Below are 19,121 nucleotides of genomic sequence, written 5' to 3'. Positions count from 1 at the left end.
AGTATAACGTTGGGAGTCCATTCTTTATCGATTTCTTTATATGTATAAGCTGCTATCACTCGGCAGAAGATGGCGCTAATATTTCGACCACCATATTTAATCTTTGAAATTTAAGCGGCAAATTCCATATTAACAAGCTAATCACAGTTTTAATAATCTGTTGAATACTGTTATTAAAAATAAATTTGTCATAAACAGCTATTAATAATTGATATATTTATTTAAGAAACGAAGTAATAAGTAAACTTATTGATATAAATAGAAAGCGCGATTAATTTGTAGTCTACCTGGTTACCTTGAAAGAAAGAAGGTGAAACCGCGACAGTACAGTATACTTCTGAGGTACCACACTTGCAGTTGACATTTAAAAGAAATGTTAAAGGCGATGCCTGAGTTGTATAGTAATTAAAATAAATATGTGATCTAGTAATTAATTAGTCATACATCCACCCTCAAAGTGTTTATAGTTTTGTATTTGTTGTTTTGTGCTTGGAATGTGAAAGGTAGGAAATACTTTTGGTCAAAGGATTACATTAAAAAAATAGTTACTTTTATTGATATTTCTTCATATTTGGTTTGACTGCAAGCTATTACGCAAAGACTAAATAAATATGTTAGCCGTATAAGCATATTACTGGTTTACCTACTAGGTTTCACATTTTAATTTGTTTTTTTTAATTATATGAACTAAAACATCCTGTAGTAAAATAAATAAGGCATTAACTAAAAGTATCTTATTTATTTACATTTTTCAATGCTATTCCAAATATTATCTTAAAATTTATAATTACTTGATATACCTACCTATTTATATGTTGTGATTTAAACCGGATATTGCTTTAAATTAACTCAAGATTGTTAAGATATGTTTTAATTTGGCATTGGAAACTGCACTGATACAGATACAGATGAGATAAGTTAGTAGGTACTAATGAGGAATAAAACTCTTACTCTTAATTATAAACTGAACTTACTACGATAGATATACAGCAGATAAATTAGTTAAAAAAAAATAGAAAAATTACTAAAACAATCAAGAATTATTATGAAAATAGTATTTTTATAACAACAAGACAATACTTATTTTTATTCGTTAAACTCGTAGAGGAACCTACATATACATGCGAAAGATAAAAATTTCGTCATCGTAGTACCTAAAACAAACAAAAATTAACATAAAAATAAAAAAAGGTTACACCCATTAACTCAATTTTTAAACTTTAAAGGAATTTAGAAATAGGTACCTATATTATGTAAAGATTTTCAAAATTTTACGTCGCCTGACAGGAAGATCTTTATAAGTAACTGAAATTTAATTAAACGTAATAAATCATCTCGCAAGTCATCAAGGAATTACCTTTCTTTATTCTGTTTAAAGCTTTTCCATAGTCCACTATCTTTTTTCTTATCACGTCCATGTTAATATTTGTTTCTGACTCTTTCGTTTACTAAGTATTTCAACTGTTGTTTTTTCGCATGACCTCGAGGTCTGTATCGAGATGTATTATCTGACGTCATAATGGTTCCTGTCGGGATTTTACAGCGACCCTTCTCCAGAAATCTACTAAATTGAAGTTATTATTTTTGTGTTTTCTTTTTTAGTTATAATAGTTCCTACAATAGTTTTACGTAATCTTTGTTTTATGTTCGTTAAAATTTAACAGTACCTCGTGAGATTATTATATAGGTACCTACATAGTTTCAAAAGTGATGCGTTACCTAAAATTATGCCCATTTTCATAGTTGATTTTTTCGTTATTTTAGATTTTTCTTTGGTATTTACACAGCAAAGGTTTACTCAAACTTCTTTTTTGAAAAATAAAAATGTATACCATTTTTATTCAGTTGCAATGCGAAGGCAAAACTGTCTTATTTTTCACTTAGAACAGGGAGCGCAAACCAGCACTCTAAGTCATCTCTACGCCTCTCTGATGATGCCTCCAACAAGAGGCGAAAATCGTCGATTTAAAGTGCTGGTTTCCGCTCTCTGTACTAAGTGAAAAATAAGACAGTTTTGCCTTCGCATTGAATAAAAATGTATACATTTTTATTTTTCTATTAGAATTACTCCTATATAGAGTAACTAGGTCCATTTTCCGTTGGAATTTACCAAGCTGTAGACGGGGTTGTGAATTGCAACTTTTAGAATTCCCTCTTGTCTTCGCTGCAGCATCCATTTGGCTTGCAATTTTTAGAAGCCATGGAGGTGTCACCAGGAAAATGGTCCAATAAGTATTCAAATTAAATATCTTTTAAAAATATTTTTCTATCTATCAGCGAGGTTCCTACAGCCTCTGCCGTTTCTCGCATTTCGACCGCCATCGTTTTCTGTCCATCCATTCGTCTTCTTTGATGGCTCTATCTTTCATGATGTGCCGTACATTTTCTTCCCAGGCAACTGAAGGTCTTCCCCTTCTTCTTCTTTGGTGTGGTATGTAATTTAAAGCTTTCTTTGGCCATCTATCTTCATTCATTCGTTTCACGTGACCATACCACACTAGTTAATTATTTATATGGGAAATAAGCCACAATTAAAATGAAAAAAATAATTTTATTATATTTTATAAAATAAAATTATTTTTTTCATTTTAATTGTGGCTTATTTCCCATATAAATAATTAATCATAAAAATGCCACAAGGAAATAGCTTCAGAACCACACTAGTTGTCTAGTTTCAATTTTATCTACACTGGAATATACAGTATGTGTCCTCCTTCTAATATCTTCATTCCTGATGTGATCTTTTTTAGATATACCACACGCTCTCCTTAGATAATCCATTTCTACTACTTCTATTCTTTTCCTATCTTTTTTTCTCAGATATTTGTATGTTTAATATAAATATTTTTAATATTTTTATTAGGTTGAAAAACTTTGACTTTATTTTTTGAACTTTACCGGGTGGAAGAAAAGAAATGTTGTTCTTATGTTAGGTTTGAGATATCCTGTAGTGGGGACAAGGTACAAGTACGGGTAGATATCGAAATCCTATTGTAGTATTATGTTTTATTAACATTTTATTTTTTGAATATCCCTGATATCTTTAGAAACAAAGAAAATAGACAGTTTTATTCTTTATCATGTTTTTAACTGGAACAAAACTAAATTGGCAATAAAATAGCACGGTTAACAAAACTTTAAAAACAGAAAGGCACATACCGTTAACAGTACTAGTCGACACGTATAAGAGTTATTTGTCGACTAGGTGAGCGGTATGCACAGCGCAACATAAGATAGACGAGATTGTTTAATTGAAGCTCTGTGATTTTTGGGGTGGAATTTCCTTGAGAGTAAGTATGGATTTGGTGTCTTTACGCGGAGGCAAGTTAAATAGCGAGAGTTATATTACACAGATTTTCTTTCTTTGATCGCTTTATTCCTTTCGTACTTAATATAAGAAATAATTTCATCTTAGTGTATAATCAGACATGGCCTCCTCACGCATCGCATGTCGTTAGTCCACATTTAAGTGAAGTAAATATACAGTCTCGACATGATCAGACTCACTGAGTCTATTGATCAATTATGGGATATTGTCGGTAGACAATTAAGACTTCCTCAGCCCCTTCTTCTTTCCCTGCAAGATATCCCTTTCAGGCCTGAATTTTTTTTGAGTGAAAATGAAGTTTCCCTTTGAATAAATACGATATACGGTATCTAAAAAAAGTGTAAAAAATGCAGAAAAAAAATTCATTATTTGAATCTGTCACAAATGACATGTCACGTTCGTGCGCTCTGGGCTTATGTTCTATGAATGCAGGATCGTAAGTGTATGAAAATATTTATTTTTATTAAACGTAAAACACCATTAGGGACAAATAAACATTATTTTTATAATTGTTTAATATGCTATTACATACTAACTAAAATAGAACAAACATTTTTTGCTGAAATTTCATGTCTTTCCATTGCCTCTTTGCTGAAGAAGAGCTCGTTGAAGGAACAGGTTCTTCATTCAATACAGGTTCTTCTTCTGATACAGTTTCTTTACTATCCTTGTCATCGGTGTTATTTTTAAACATTTCAACGTCAAAAGCAACATCATTTTCGTTATCTAAATCTTCTATTTCGGACTAGTTACCATCATTTCACACCTCTAGAGCCAAATCGTGGGTAAGAGGCACACCTGTAATAATTAGAAAAACTACTTTTATCATTAAAATGTAGAAAAATTAATAAAAAGTCACACCAATAAATATTTAGTACTTTAATTTCCTGCTTTGAAAATTGAATGTGTGACGGCAACTCACTATCGTGATATTCAAATTTTACGGGACAAGATCTCTACAAACAAACCAATAATTTCTTAAATTTTGTTTATAATCTTGAAGTTGAAACTTTATCTATACCACAACCCCGTTACAATAACATAAACACTTATAAAAAACAAGATATCTTTTACTTACCTTTATCGGTTTTGTCGTCAAAATACACAGCCTTGTTTAAAGGGTATTCTATTGCAAACTAATAGTCCTGTCGCCAAGGGGGGTACAACGGCCTCCTTAATTCAGATGGACTTACCCAAGTTTTTTTTTATATATTTTGACCCGTAGAATACGAATTTTTTGGGTAACAGTTGATCCGGATGTCGATAAGATTGTTATAGACAAAGAACTTGAGGAATTACATAACAGCGATTTCTCGCAAAACAAAACATCTTTTTGTATTTTTTGGGTAATTTTAAGCAAAAAATATTCCTACAAGTTTTTTCGTAGAATGCATAGTTTTCGAGATAACCGCGTTTGAACTTTTAAAAAATCGAAAAATTGCAATTTTTGAACCCGAATTACTTTTGATTAAAAAACAAAATAGCAATTCTGCTTACCGCATTTGAAAGTTTAAGTCAAATTATATCGGTTTTGATTATTTGTATTGCTAAAAATTAATTTTTTTATTGTTAAACAAAGCTATAAACAAATAGTGTTTCCCGTGCCTAATACATGCGTTTTAACGCATGCTACGTAGAAATTGCCTCGCTTGCACTTGTAGCTACTCTACCTACTCGTTCGATTTTAAATGAGAAATCATTGAAAACATCACTCACGCACTAGGTGTTTATAGCTTTATTTAACAATAAAATAATAAATTTTTAGCAATGCAAATAATCAAAACCGATATAATTTGACTTAAACTTTCAAATGCTGTAAGCAGAATTGCTACTTTATTTTTTAATTAAAAGTTATTCGGGTTCAAAAATTGCAATTTTTCGATTTTTTTAAAGTTCAACCGCGGTTATCTCGAAAACTATGCATCATACGAAAAAACTTGTCAGAGCATTTTTTGCCTAGAATGACCCAAAAAATCCAAAAAGATGTTTTGTTTTGCGAGAAATCACTGTTATGTAATTCCTCAAGTTCTTTGTCTATAACAATCTTATCGACATCCGGATCAACTGTTACCCAAAAAATTCGTATCCTGCGGGTCAAAATATATAAAAAAAAGTTGGGTAAGTCCATCTGAATTAAGGAGGTCGTTGTACCCCCCCTGGCGACAGGACTATAAGCGGGAATTCGTTAAATAATTTCAGTTACTCTGATAATACACGATAGACACAACATATTGATATTATCTTTCCTAGTAAAAATATGTTTATTTTGATATTGATACCCACATAAACATGAGCTCACGATCGTGCCAGCCGGTCACGAAAGGGATATACAAAATAATATGGTTACTGCTATCTGAAATTACATAAACCAAAATTAAATAACCTGCTTAATATATAGCATGCCTAGGCGATGTGAAGCTGTTATTAGAGTTAAAGGAACAACATGCGATATTAAGTATTAGTTTACGTTATTTTACTTGCTGTTTTTCAAGTTTTGTTAACTGCTGATATTTATTATTGTTAATTTAGTATTGTTTCAGTTAAAACACATGTTAATGAGTAAAACCACCTATCTTATTTGTTTCTAAAGATATCAGAGACATTCAAAAAACAAAATGTTCACAAAAAATAAGACTACACTACGATTCCGATGTAGACTAACATTTACATCTCGTCCTCCCTACAGGGTGTCACAAAATTACCATAAAAGAAACATTTCTTTTCTTCCACCCTGTATAAGTACAAAAAATAAGTTTAAGTAAACCTTCGTCCAACTATGTAGATACCGAAGAAAAATCTAAAATACAAAAATAGTGGAATCCGTTTACCTGTACACGAAAAAATCAACTATGAAAATGTGAACAATTTTAAAAGATACATAACTTTTGAAACTATGTCTAGTATTTTTTCAGCTAAGTATATAATTAATTAATATTCCAGTCATGGTGTCATTACAGTAAATTGTTTCTAAGTGTGTTGAACTTAATAATCTATTTTATTTATATTAAGCATGTAATTTATATAAATTAATAGGTTTCATCGGAAGGTATCAACTGATTGTTAGAATATTTTTGTCAGTAATTCGGTTTTAATAAAATTTATGTTGCGAAAAAATATGTTTTTGCGAAAAATTACTTTTACGAAAAACCAATACACGAGATCATATTTCATAGATATACAGTTTATTTTATTCAAAATATATTTTACTAGGTATACTTGGTTTAAAAATTATTGATAGTAAAATTTTTCTTCTACAGCTCGTTTGGATCCTATGTTATATTATATTGTATTCGAAGTTTGCCTTGAATTCGAAGTGAAGGGAACGAAAAAGCGGACCTATTTACCAAGGGAGGGGCAAAAGAAGCATTTATAGGTTCAGTATAGCAAAAAGCGCATTTAAAGCGCATTAAAATTGGTATGAAAAAATAGATTTATAAACATTCGAAAACATTTACATATGAACCTTTGAAAAATAGATCCAAGTTAAGGATAACATGTCTTTCTCTTTAATTTGGTGCTTTCATTTATCTAGATCTAATAGTGAACGCATAATAACATTGTAAATAGTAAAAACTTTCTGGGATAAAAGATTTCAATTTTGCAATAACTATTAAGTGAAATGTCTTGAAATTAAAGCTAAATATTTGTGATACTGTATCCATTGTGAAATTAAAGTTTTTTGTGTATTTTTAGGAAAGTCATTAATAATTTTCCAAAAAATCAACTTTTGAAGCCATTTTTGCAATAACTAAGCAGCAAATTAATAAAAACAACTTTAGAAACTCTCATTTTAAAGGAATTCCAAACATTTTCAGTAAAATTGTCTCACTTTTCCTTATATTTTACCGGTCTTCACCTTCAGTATATAAAATCAAATAGCAATCTTACATTGTTTATAAATATGTTGTTTATAAGTACCCAATACGTTTATTTTAAATATTTTGTTTATTACATAGGTAGGGGAGAGTTGGACAAAACCGGGTACCAGTGCAAAAACCGTCTGTATCTTGTGTTATGTTAGAGTAGCAAACGTTTGCTCCAGATTGAAATATTCTCAAACGACTTAAGTTTCATATACCAATGTCAATTTTTATAAATATTCTTAAATTTTTAATATTTTTTATTTTTATGAAAATATTTCAAAATACCCGGTTTTGTCCGACCGGTATGATAAAACCGGGTAGTAACTTAATTACCATGTACAAAGAAAAAGACTAATGGGCAGAAAATAAAATATTGATTGAAAGTATGTGAACAAAAATCAAAGATCTATGAACAGAAGTCACAAATAAAAACTTCATCTACATCATCATATAGGCACTACAGGCTTCATGAGCCTATTTGGTGCAAGACACACATTTTATGCAGCCTTCCTTCGCCTTGGAATTTGAAAATAGTTCATTGTAATATAGACACGCATCATCATTATTATCTTCTTCCTTCAAACTCTCAGAATCAGAAATCGGTAATTTCAGAACTAATTTTGTTTTTGGCGCAGCCTTTTTTACCACGTTTTTTCCTTTTTTGTCCAGTTCGTTTAGTTTTAATTTATTTACGACTGGAGATTTTTTTTAATTTTTCCTACTAACTTTCTTACTAGCTTCGTCAACAGAGTGACCATTTCTTACATTTTTAACACGATCCTCTAAAGTTGATTACGGAACATTAAAACTTTGAGAGGCTTTTTTGTATACTATTCTATTTTCTAGCACTTCAACTATTGCATTTTGCATGCTTTCTTGATCCAATGACTGACAAGTAGTTTTTCTTTTCTAATTCCACATGTTGTAGCTAACTAAAAGCAAAATAACCACTGCAGAAAATGGAAGTAACAACAGGTCTAATAAAATCGGGTACCCGGTTTTGTCGATTTTCGGACTACCTGGTTTTGTCAAACCCGTAAACAAGACATTAACTATTATTTAGATTTTTAAGTTATGAAATAATATTCAAAATTTTTGGCCAAATTAAGGGTAATATACTAGGTTACATGTATTAAATTTTGAAACGGTTATTAGTTATTCAGTAGAGGAAAAAACAACTATAAACTTACCTTAACAATCTAGTTTTCTGCATCAAAAAACAGGGGAAGTCTTACTGCTCCGGCTCAGATTACTCAAATGAAGTAGAAATGAATACACGCGACTGTTGGCGGTTTAGGGACACTAATTTTAACATTGTCTGATAGATAGCAGCAGACAATTAGAAGAATTAAGGGGTACCCGGTTTTATCCACCTACCCGGTTTTGTCCATCTATCCCCTACCTACTGTTATCATCAAATTTATCAACAGCAGTTGTTAAATACCTGTATCAAAGAGTCTTGAAAAAGGCTTTTATTTTGCTAATTTCTCTTGTCTAAATATTATACTCGGAGAAATAATACAATACTTTATAATATTCTATTATTTTTCAGAACTGTTTTAACAATGATACTGCGACTGTATCTTGTGTTCATGCTTTGCAACTTCACTTTGTCTGAATATATTCCTCCTGGCCCGCAATACAGATGTCCAAAGGACAAACTCCTCTTACATCCATGTACCTGTGATATTGAATCTGATATTGGAATCTATGTGAGCTGTAATAACACCAACTTGGCAACTATGAGTATTGGATTGAACAACTTAGCTACTTTTAAACTCCCTATCGAAAGACTAATCATTTTCAAATGCAGCATAGGTAAGTGAAAACTTAATATACGATCAAAGTTAATAACGAACGTGGTTCTCTACCGGTGTAAACGTTAAATTTTTACTCTCTGCATAGAGAAATGTCGACCAGACGTAGCAGTCTTTGTATTTTTGAAGTTGTAAGTTGCTATAGAGGGTTATTATTTGTAATATCGATACAACTCGTGATTAAACCTTATTATGCAAATACCATTGTCGTAGATGGGTCCCAATATCCTTCTCAATATCTTTCTTTCAAAAGTATTGATAAGGCTTATTTTCTTTTCTGTCATGCTCCATGTTTGTACGAAATATTGGTTGTATGATAGTTTTATTTGATCTATATGATATAGGTATTTATCGGTATGATATTTTTATTGCTTCAGCAAGGTTATTTGGCAGTCTGCTCTACAAGTTAAATCTGCGAACGTTGATTATTGAAGATACACCTATAGAGAAAATTGAAGAGCACACATTTCTTGGTGTAAACAATACGCTTAATGAATTACATCTAAGAAATACTAGTTTAAGGGAATTTCCTACTTTGGCATTTAAGGTAAATATTTAACAACTAATTTGATTAATTTTCTCGTTAGGCCGCACCTACATTGGATCCGTTTTTCTCCGATCCGATCCGACGTCGGCTGACGTCGAATCTGTTTATCTGCTGTAGCTTCTCCTATCAATCGCCCGATATCGGTCGATTTACGGATCCAATGTAGGGACCCCCATTTAATACTATGGGTTTATTTTTTATTCCGACGTCGGCCGACGTCGGATCGGATCGGAGGAAAACGGATCCAATGTAGGTGCGGCCTTAGTCTTAAGCTCAGATAAGAGCAAAACAAAAGTCACATTGCGTGCTATAATTTACTCTAGTTTAGTTTCTTGCTATGCTTATTTACTATAGCTTATTTTTAAACAGTACGTAGTCCTTAAGTAATGCGTATGTAGTCGTTGTTCGTATGTAATTCGGTCCATCCATCGGTAACATCCAGTCCAGTAATTTAATCATCGATGAATACATCAAAAACGTTAACAAAGGAACAGGATTCAGAACAGGGAACAAAAAAAATCAAAATACTCTGTTATGCTGGACGATGCAATATTTCTAGTCCAAAATCAAGATACCCTATAAGGACTAGTCCATGTATGTTTGTATAGCGTTAACAGGCCTTTTAGGTCCATTGTTTAATGGATAATTTCCATCGTTTTCTGTTCTTAGCTGTCAGCTTCCAATCTCTGATTCCCAACTCACTGACGTCTTCCATACCTGCATCTCTCCATTTCCTTCTTAGTCTTCCTCTCTTTTTTTGCTCTCCGGTGCTCTCCAACCAATATTCTTGACTTTTCTGCCTTACACCTGGACTTAGGGCAGCAGGAAGATCTAGAAGAGAAAAGATTACTAACGAACGCATTAGAGAAATAATGGAAATAAAACGAACAATCACGGAAGACTTATCAACAGAACAACTTATCTGATTCGGACATATACAAAGAATGGACGAATAACGAGTACCAAAGGATATACTAAAACGACAACGACAACCAGAAGAAAAGAGAAAACGAGGTAAAGTGAGGTAAAGCGACAAACGTTGAAGAGAAGGGATAGACAAACAGCTGAGAGAAAGAAAGATAGAAGAAAACCTGTAGAATAACCGGACGAAGTGACGATTGCAAGTCGTAAAATGGAGGAAAACGTTATAAATCGACATGTAGTAGTAGTCGTAGTATTAGGATGAACATATTTGGACAACCACCAATAATAAGTGTATGAAACTAATGACAATGCGACAATAAGGAACAAGGAAGATTTTTCAACGCACTAATTGATGTATACAGATAAGCCAAAGGAAAAAGATGATATTCTATTATTTGCAGATTTTAACATCCACATACCAAATAAGTAGCACGATTCGGAAAAAGTCGAATTTAGAAACGACAATAGAAAGAGTAGTAAGACTTTTTATTAGTATTTTTCTCAATGATAAGCCAAGATAGTACTTGTATCAAAGATATAGAAATGAAAATAGCACAGGGAATAGGAGCCACGAAATCAATCCATTGAGTGATATGGAACCAAAGAAAAAAAATATCTTTCAGATTGCGTTATGAATAGTACCCTATATGGAGTGAAAATATGGACAAATAACAACTTCATAGATGTCTTCCAATCACCAGAGAGCAGATAATAAGAACAGAGGAACTATGTAAAAGAATGGAAATAGAATGCTTAAATACAAGTAAGTTGGAAAACAGAGCCCTACACTGGTACGGATATGTACACATAATGCCAGAGCACAGGTAGCCTAAAATAATATTGGACTGGGACCCACCAGAAACAAGATGGAAAACGTTCATAGAAAATGCTGTAATAGATAGAGACCCCAGAGAAGGTAACTGGGGGAATAGAGTGCTGTAGGGAACGAGAACGACGCGGCGTGATCATGACCATAATGGGAAAAAGCCGAAGAGAAGAGAAAAAAAATTCATGAAATATATTAGATCGCATTTATAAAAAATTAAATTTGTTGCGCATATATTTTAGGTACACAAACTATCGGATAAAGTGTAATTATTGGAATGAGTAACTAGAAATTCAACTTTTCTAAATAATTTTTCATTTTAGAACAGTTAGAAGTTGATACTCTATCTTGATTTATTAGTTTTTCGTTTATAAATTCTTATTTTCATTGTTATTCTTCAGATTCTAGGTAACATAACTATCTTAAACATAACTGGTCATCAAATGAACGAAATCCCCAAAAATGCCTTTTCGTCCAGCGCCATGACAGAATCTCTATTTAGGCTCCACATAGCTAACGGGAATTTATCAACACCTCTTCCAGAAAGTTTGCAACCGCTTCGAAGGCTGAAGACTGTCGATCTTCATGGAAATAAAATAAAGAATTTAAACAAAAATCAATTTAGGGTAAGAATGATTCTGATTCGTTGATTGTGATAAGTCTCGTAATTTTTTGTATTTTAGGGGCTAAGAGATGTTGAAATTTTGGATTTGAGTTTTAATGAAATTCCTAGAATTGATGCTTCGCATCTAGCGGATCTTACCAAAATGACTTGGTTAAATGTTTCTAATAACATGCTTACAGAGATTACAAGGTAAATGCTATAATTATACATATTGGTTTACTACTTTCGCCTCCGTCTTCACGATGCCTGTCGATCGGCATCTGTCTCGGTCTATCCAAAAATTTTTGTTACAGCTCCTTCTCCTTCTTCCTCAGAATTTCTCTATACAGGGGTCGCTTCTTCGCCATCCAGTTCTGCTCATCGTATATTCTTCACTTAAACTTTTCTCTCTCAAGTCACCTGCCACACAGAACTTCCATCTTCTAGTCGGTTTTCTTCTACCTCTCCTCCTATCAACTTTTAACAGCTCTATGCTTCTTCTTAGATAGTTTTCATTCCTACATCTAACATGACGAAAATATTGCAGTTTTTGTTCTTGAACCTTTTTTGTAACTGTAGTCACCCCGATTTTTTTCCTAATCAAGTTGTTCCTGATTGAGTAGCTTCTAGTCTTACCCAGCATCCACCATAACATTTTTATTTCAACTAGCTCCATGTTTTTCTCCTGAATCTTCTTTATAGGCTAAACTTCACCGTCGTACACCAACGCAGGTCTCACCACAGTATGGTAGGTATATCTTTCTTTTCATCCCTTTCCCGATTTTTCGATCACGGAGTGCCTCGCTGAATCGCTTCCAGTTAAACCAACTAGCCTGTATACTGAGTTCAATTCCTCGATCTAGTGTCCCGTTTTCTGTTATGTAGGAGCCAAGGTGTCACCAAGGTGCCAAGGTCTTCACCTGAGTGAAGAAATCACAAAGGTGGGAAACACGAGAGAAATAATAATCCTAGGAGACCTCAACAGCAGAGTAGGGAAAAAGAACAACGACAAAGTAGTTGGCAGATATGGAGAAGATAACACAAACAATAACGGAGAAAGGCTAATAGATATCTGCGACCAGAATGGACTTAGAATAATGAACGGATATTTCCAGCATAGAAATATTCATAAATATACGTGGACTCAGGAAACACGCAACTTAAAATCAGTTATAGACTATGTCATTCTTAAACAAAAAAGTCGACTTAAAACAACAGATGTGAGAGCATGTAGAGGACCAATTTGTGGCAGTGACCACTATCTCCTACGTTCAGATATTTCATTTCCACCAAAGATAGAAAAAGAAACACCGCAAGGTAATCATTCAAATGAACAGCTCCAAGCAGTACGATACAATTTGAATAGTTTACACCAAGAAAGTGTTAAAAACCTATATAAACGTAGACTGGAAGAAAAACTAATTGAAACGGAAGATAATACCAGAAATGTGAATCAGTTATACGAAAACATCAAAGAATGTATACACGCCGCTGCCTTAGAAGCACTAGGGCGATATGAAAAACCATACATCGAAAACCGTATTGGTGGGATCAAGATATTTCGCAGGAAATAACAAAGAAAAGAGAATTGTATCAAAAATATCTGAACACAAAAAACGTGGAAGACAGAATACATTATAAAAGAATGCAAGCGAGGGTCAGAAGAAAAATATGTCAAAAGAAAAACGAATCCTGGACAAAAAAGTGTACCATGCTAAATACATACATAGGTGGAAGCCAAAGTTCAGAAAGTTGGAAACTATTAAAAAATTTAAGAAACGACAGAAAGAAAGACATTATTCAGTCTATATCACCACAAACTTGGGAAGGATACTTTGAAGATTTACTAACAGAGACAAGAGAGCCCTTCAAACAGATACAATCCAACGGCATACAAGGCGTCAGGTTGATAGGATCACCAATCAGAGTAAATGAGAGAGAAGTCGAAACCATATGCAAACAGTTGAAGAATGGCAAATCACCTGGCCCAGGAAATATAGCTCCGGAAGTCATCAAATATGGACCTAAAGTTCTAATTAAGCGGCTATGACAACTTTTCCAGCAATGCTTGAATAACCATGAAATACCTGAAGAATGGAAAGAATCACATCTGAGCACTATCCACAAAAAGGGAGATAAATCAAAACCTGAAAACTATAGAGGAATTGCAGTCACTAGTAGTATCAGCAGAATATATGGAAAACTTATTAAAAATCGAATAGAAGAAGAATACCAAAATATGGAAGCCGAAGAACAGGCTGGTTTTCGCGCAGGTCGATCTACAATAGATCATGTTTTCTCCATTACTCAGATAATTGAAAAGAAAGTTGCTCGTGGCCAAGAAGTCCATCTGATGTTTGTAGACCTTAAATGTTAAATTATGGCAGGCACTGGAGAAAACAAATGTAAATATAGAATTGGTTGAAGCCGTAAAAACGTTGTACTACCAACAAACAACAAGAATTAAAACGGGAAATCTCATGGACTCTCCAATACCAGAGAAGGTTCCCATTGTTTTCGATCTGGTAGGATGTAGAGTAGCATTTTTTGGTGTTGCTTTGTGTGCTATTAGATTAAAAACTTAGTCTTTTGCTAGCAGTTGCCGCTAGGGCATCCCTGCCATTTCGTTCGTTGCAATCCGTGACTGCACGCCGGGATTTGTCCTAGTTGGGTCAGAGAGAGCAGTATATGTGCCTCCTGATGAGAGACTAATATGTTTCGAAACCGGTAGAGGTGCTTGTTGCGCTCTCTGATTGGACTGCAATAATGATGCGGCTGTAGTTTCGTGTTGCAACGAAATTGAAAATGGTTATTCATTTTTGATTTACATGTTTACTCTGATTGGAGTACGAAGGGAACCATTCTCGTTGGATCTTTACCGCACTGAGCAGATGGGACGTGAATTATAAATTGTAAAATTACCTCATCTTCCTTAGTCTCTGCATCCTTTCATCATCATCAGCCTCTTTCAATCCACTGCTGGACATAGGCCTCCCCTGTTTGTCTCCAAAGTGTTCTATCTTGTGTTTGCTGTATCCAGTTTTTTGTTGTTTTTCGTAAGTCGTCTTGTCATCGTGTTGGTGGTCTTCCTCTGCTACGTTTATCGGCTCTTGGTCTCCATTCAACTAGTTTGCGAGTCCATCTTCCGTCCTTCATTCTGGCAACGTGTCCAGCCCATTTTCATTTTAAGTTACAGCTTCTTTCAATGACGTCTATGACTTTGGTCTTAGCCAGTGGCGTGCTGGAACTTTTCAAGCGGCCCGGTGATTTTATAGAAAAGCGGCCCCCCATCCTCATTTTACCTTCTATTATCAGGATGTTTAATTCGTTATTTATATAATAAAAAAAAACAAAAATATAAATTATTTTTAAATCAAACATAAAACTTTGAATTCAATGATTTTTTTAATTTGCTATATTTTTTTATTTAAGAATTAAGCAGTCTCACAAAATAATGTATGACATGTATGACAATATTGTATGTAGTAAGGCAGAAACCATAACTTCCTGAATAAATATAATATGAATTAGATATAATTAAGATAAAAAGTAAAATACAATTTTGAGAATTTTTCAATTATGTATTAAGTTGAATTTAATAAATCAAGTATACAAGAGAGTACAAATACCAGTACAGTGCAAATATTTTAATTTAACAATATTTAAAATGTTAATACAACGCAATAATCTAAAAACATTCTTTTGCAATTATTTTATAAAATAATTATTTTACTCTCGATCAATAACTTCCGCATTAAACTAACTTTTTGAGCAAATTCGTCAATTATTTCATCATTTTTAAGCTCATACAAAACTTCCTTTTCTATAGCCATTAGCATAAATGTTTCCAAGTGATCTTGTGTTAAAGTACTTATTAACCGATTTTTTATGTATTTCAACGTTGAAAAGCTTCTATCGCAAGAAACTTGTGTCAATGAAAGAGTTAATAAATGCTTATACACTATTTGGATAAGCACACAGATATAAGTTGTACTTATGCAAAAAAGCATCACAGCAAGCTATACAATCTTTACATTTTTTAGTACCACATGGAAGTGAAGTTTTCACGATATCAACAACATTGTCATTTATTACATCATGTTCATTCATTTAGATTAATAATATCACCCTTCATACTTTCTGTAGACTGAACACACTCATCATTAACTCGATCTTCTATAATTGCAGTATTTTGCAAAATCCTACTTTTTAACACACATTTATCAGCAAAATCCACTAGTTCTTCTCTAACTGCAGTTAAGGCGCGTTTATACGTATCCAGTAACTAGCGCCAGTCGCACTGACACGACAGCGCTGGCATGGTAGTGGCATCATGTAAACACTTTTTTGTGCCAGTCCAGCGCTGTCTGCCAGCGCTGTCTCGAATAGAAAGGTGGTCTATTTTTCATGCCACTGGCATTCCAGTGAGACTGGCGCCAGTTACTGGATACGTGTAAACGTTACTTTAGGGTATCGATAATGGTATCGGTTATGGTAATCGCAGATATGGTCAGATAAAAATTTCTTAATTTTTCAGTAAATGATTTAAATGCAGTTTAAGGTATACCATTTTTTATTGTATCAAAATTTCTAGGATGTAGAGTGCTTAAATCATCATAAAACGATTTCTATTGATCAAATCGTTTTTCGATACTTCCAATAATTCGGTCAAAATTGTGCAAGACGTTTTTCCATTTTTTATTCTGCAGGGTACATACATGTTTGAAGGAAATTGGAAAACCATAAATATACTTGTATGTATTAAAATAAATATTATCTGTCGCAATATATTATTTATGTATTATATAGAGTCTTATTCATTTACTTAACTGTATTTTACAATTAAAAAATTAACATTAACAAAATTAACATTCGATTAAAAATTAAAAAAATATTTTTTGGTTACATCTAAAATTTTTTGTGAAAAAAACCTATTTGACCGGCCTCAAGAGGCCGCGGCCTCTCGGTGATTGCACCGATTCATTTATATAGCCAGCATGCCACTGGTCTTAGCTCGTAGATCTTCATTTCTAATCCTGTCTCGCAGAGTGGCCCCTATCATTGATCACTCCATTCTTCTCTGCGCTACTCTTAGTTTTTGTGCGTTTTTCTTTGTGAGTGATAATGTTTCTGCACCATAGGTCATTACCGTTATGGCTTGCAAATTGTAGAAGGCTCGGATGAGGTGTAACCAGAGAAGGTTCCCATTGTTTTAGATCTGGTAGGATGTAGAGTAACATTTTTTGGCGTTGCTTTGGGTGCTATTATATTGAAAACTTAGTCTTTTATTTAATTTCTCTTCTATTCGTCCTATCTTTCCTAATTTTCTCCAAGCAATTCTCCAACTGATTCAAGGGAAGGTAAATGGTAAAATAGGACCGGAAAGAAGACGCGTTTCGTGGCTTCAAAATTTACGAAAGTGGTATAACACGACTACCACTGAACTGTTCCGCGCTGCGCTAAACAAAGTCAAGATAGCCATGATGATTGTCACCATCCGGAACGGATAGGCATTTTAAGAAGAAGATGTTCTCATCATTTTTCATTTCTTTGCTTAATTTTCTTTTGACATATCATTCTCCACACTTAACTTAAGATTTCTTACGTTGTCTTGTACTAAATGTCTTTAGTACTAAACATTTTTTGATATTCCCCCCTTGTTTTATTTTCTATTTCTCTCTCTATTTCTTTATTTCACTAATACGTGTGTTTTATTTGCTTCTTTATTTCGTATCCTAGGGCTTCCGTTGCTAAGTACTTGATGGCTTTTTTATTTGGTGGTACTGTCCTTCATTATTATAGAACTGTTTAATAGTTTATTTCTCAAAATCTGGTCTAGTCTATTCCTGTATGATTCCCTCACGCTGTCTAGTTCTAGCCCATTTACGTTAACTTTTTGTTCTGCACATGCCTTCACCATATTTATCTATGATATACAGAGTGGGCCAAATAAAAGTATCCACCTCGATGTTTGACAGTATTTATTGGATTTTAAGAAAATGACGAAACAGGTCGATTTTTGATCAAAGGGGAACAAATTTTTACGATACAATCATCTGTCATTTGTCAACCCCCTCCCTTCCACATCCCCTACCCCTTATTTTTAAATAGGGAATAGGGGTCGTGTGCTAGCTCTTTTGAAAGGCTATTCAATTCTCTATTCAGTAATACAAACACTAACATAATTGTTTATAGAGGGTTTCCAAGAAAAAAATTTTTAAAGTAAATTAATTGACACAAAAAGAAGAATGTATGTAATTTATTTAATTCAAAATACATTCTACTGCTGTCAAAAAACAGAAAAAAAGTTTTTTGATAAATAAATATTGCTTTTTGCTTAATTTCATACACGAGCGGGACACCCTCAAAAAAGCGCTTAGTTTTCGAGATACTGACCACGGAGGGGTGAATGGCTAATTTTATTCATACTTCAAAACGAAAATGAAGTTTATTTTGAATTTTATGTGGGGGAACATTGTCAAAATCGCAATTTTAACCTAGAAATAAAAAAAAAGAAATCACGTTTTTTTGCGTTTACCTCGCTACAACTCTGTTCCATTTTATTATTTATTTTTTTCTGATATTGTTACAGTATATAGCTCTAACATTTCTGAAGACAACGGTACCTGTTTTAAGCTTCTATTTTAATCCTGATAAAGGTTATGACTTTTTAGATAGATAGATATATAGGGTGAGGCAGATAAAGGGACTATTAGAAATATCTCGAGAACTAAAGACAATTGAATTATGAAAATTGGAATAAGGGGGTTTTGAAGACTGATCTATTTAATGAAAATATTTTCATCTATTTGGTACTTCCGGTTATACCGGAAGTTGCTTATAACTTCGTTTTTTTAAATGGGACACCCTGTATATTTTTACATTTTTTGATTCTCCCCGATTTCTTCTTTCTTAAAATATAAAGGTTTTGTAATAATATACAGGGTAGGTTAAAAGGTAATTACGTTTTCTTATTAATTTCGTAGCAATATTCCCACCCTGTAGGATTGTAGTAGTTTGACATAATAAACTCTATGTTCAAATGATTTTTAATATAGTCTACTATTGTTAACAATTATTAGTGTAGCTAAATTTTTAATTATAGTATACAGGGTGGGTCGAAACTCGGAATGAGTATTTTCTGAATTTTCTTAAATGGAACACCCTATATTTTAGTATTGTAATGAAATGATATTTCATGGTACTTTTTAC

The 19,121-nt window shown here is 33.1% G+C and overlaps 1 protein-coding gene across 1 annotated transcript in view; it reads left to right on the top strand.

Moving 5' to 3' along the window:
* The first annotated feature begins 322 nt into the window (after positions 1 to 322).
* Positions 323 to 19,121, top strand: part of LOC126880088 (chaoptin) — a 60,907-nt gene continuing 42,108 nt past the window's right edge. The window contains exons 1-5 of the mRNA XM_050643758.1: positions 323 to 503; positions 8,744 to 9,009; positions 9,386 to 9,555; positions 11,707 to 11,931; positions 11,989 to 12,119. Coding sequence (XP_050499715.1) covers positions 8,757 to 9,009; positions 9,386 to 9,555; positions 11,707 to 11,931; positions 11,989 to 12,119 — 779 coding nt within the window. The 5' untranslated portion in view covers positions 323 to 503; positions 8,744 to 8,756. The remainder of the gene's footprint in view (positions 504 to 8,743; positions 9,010 to 9,385; positions 9,556 to 11,706; positions 11,932 to 11,988; positions 12,120 to 19,121) is intronic.

Source organism: Diabrotica virgifera, chromosome 2 (assembly GCF_917563875.1).
Source record: "Diabrotica virgifera virgifera chromosome 2, PGI_DIABVI_V3a".
In the NCBI taxonomy this organism is placed as follows: domain Eukaryota; kingdom Metazoa; phylum Arthropoda; class Insecta; order Coleoptera; family Chrysomelidae; genus Diabrotica; species Diabrotica virgifera.
Note: the sequence above shows the minus strand (reverse complement) of the source record. Positions and strands in the feature narration are given on the sequence as shown.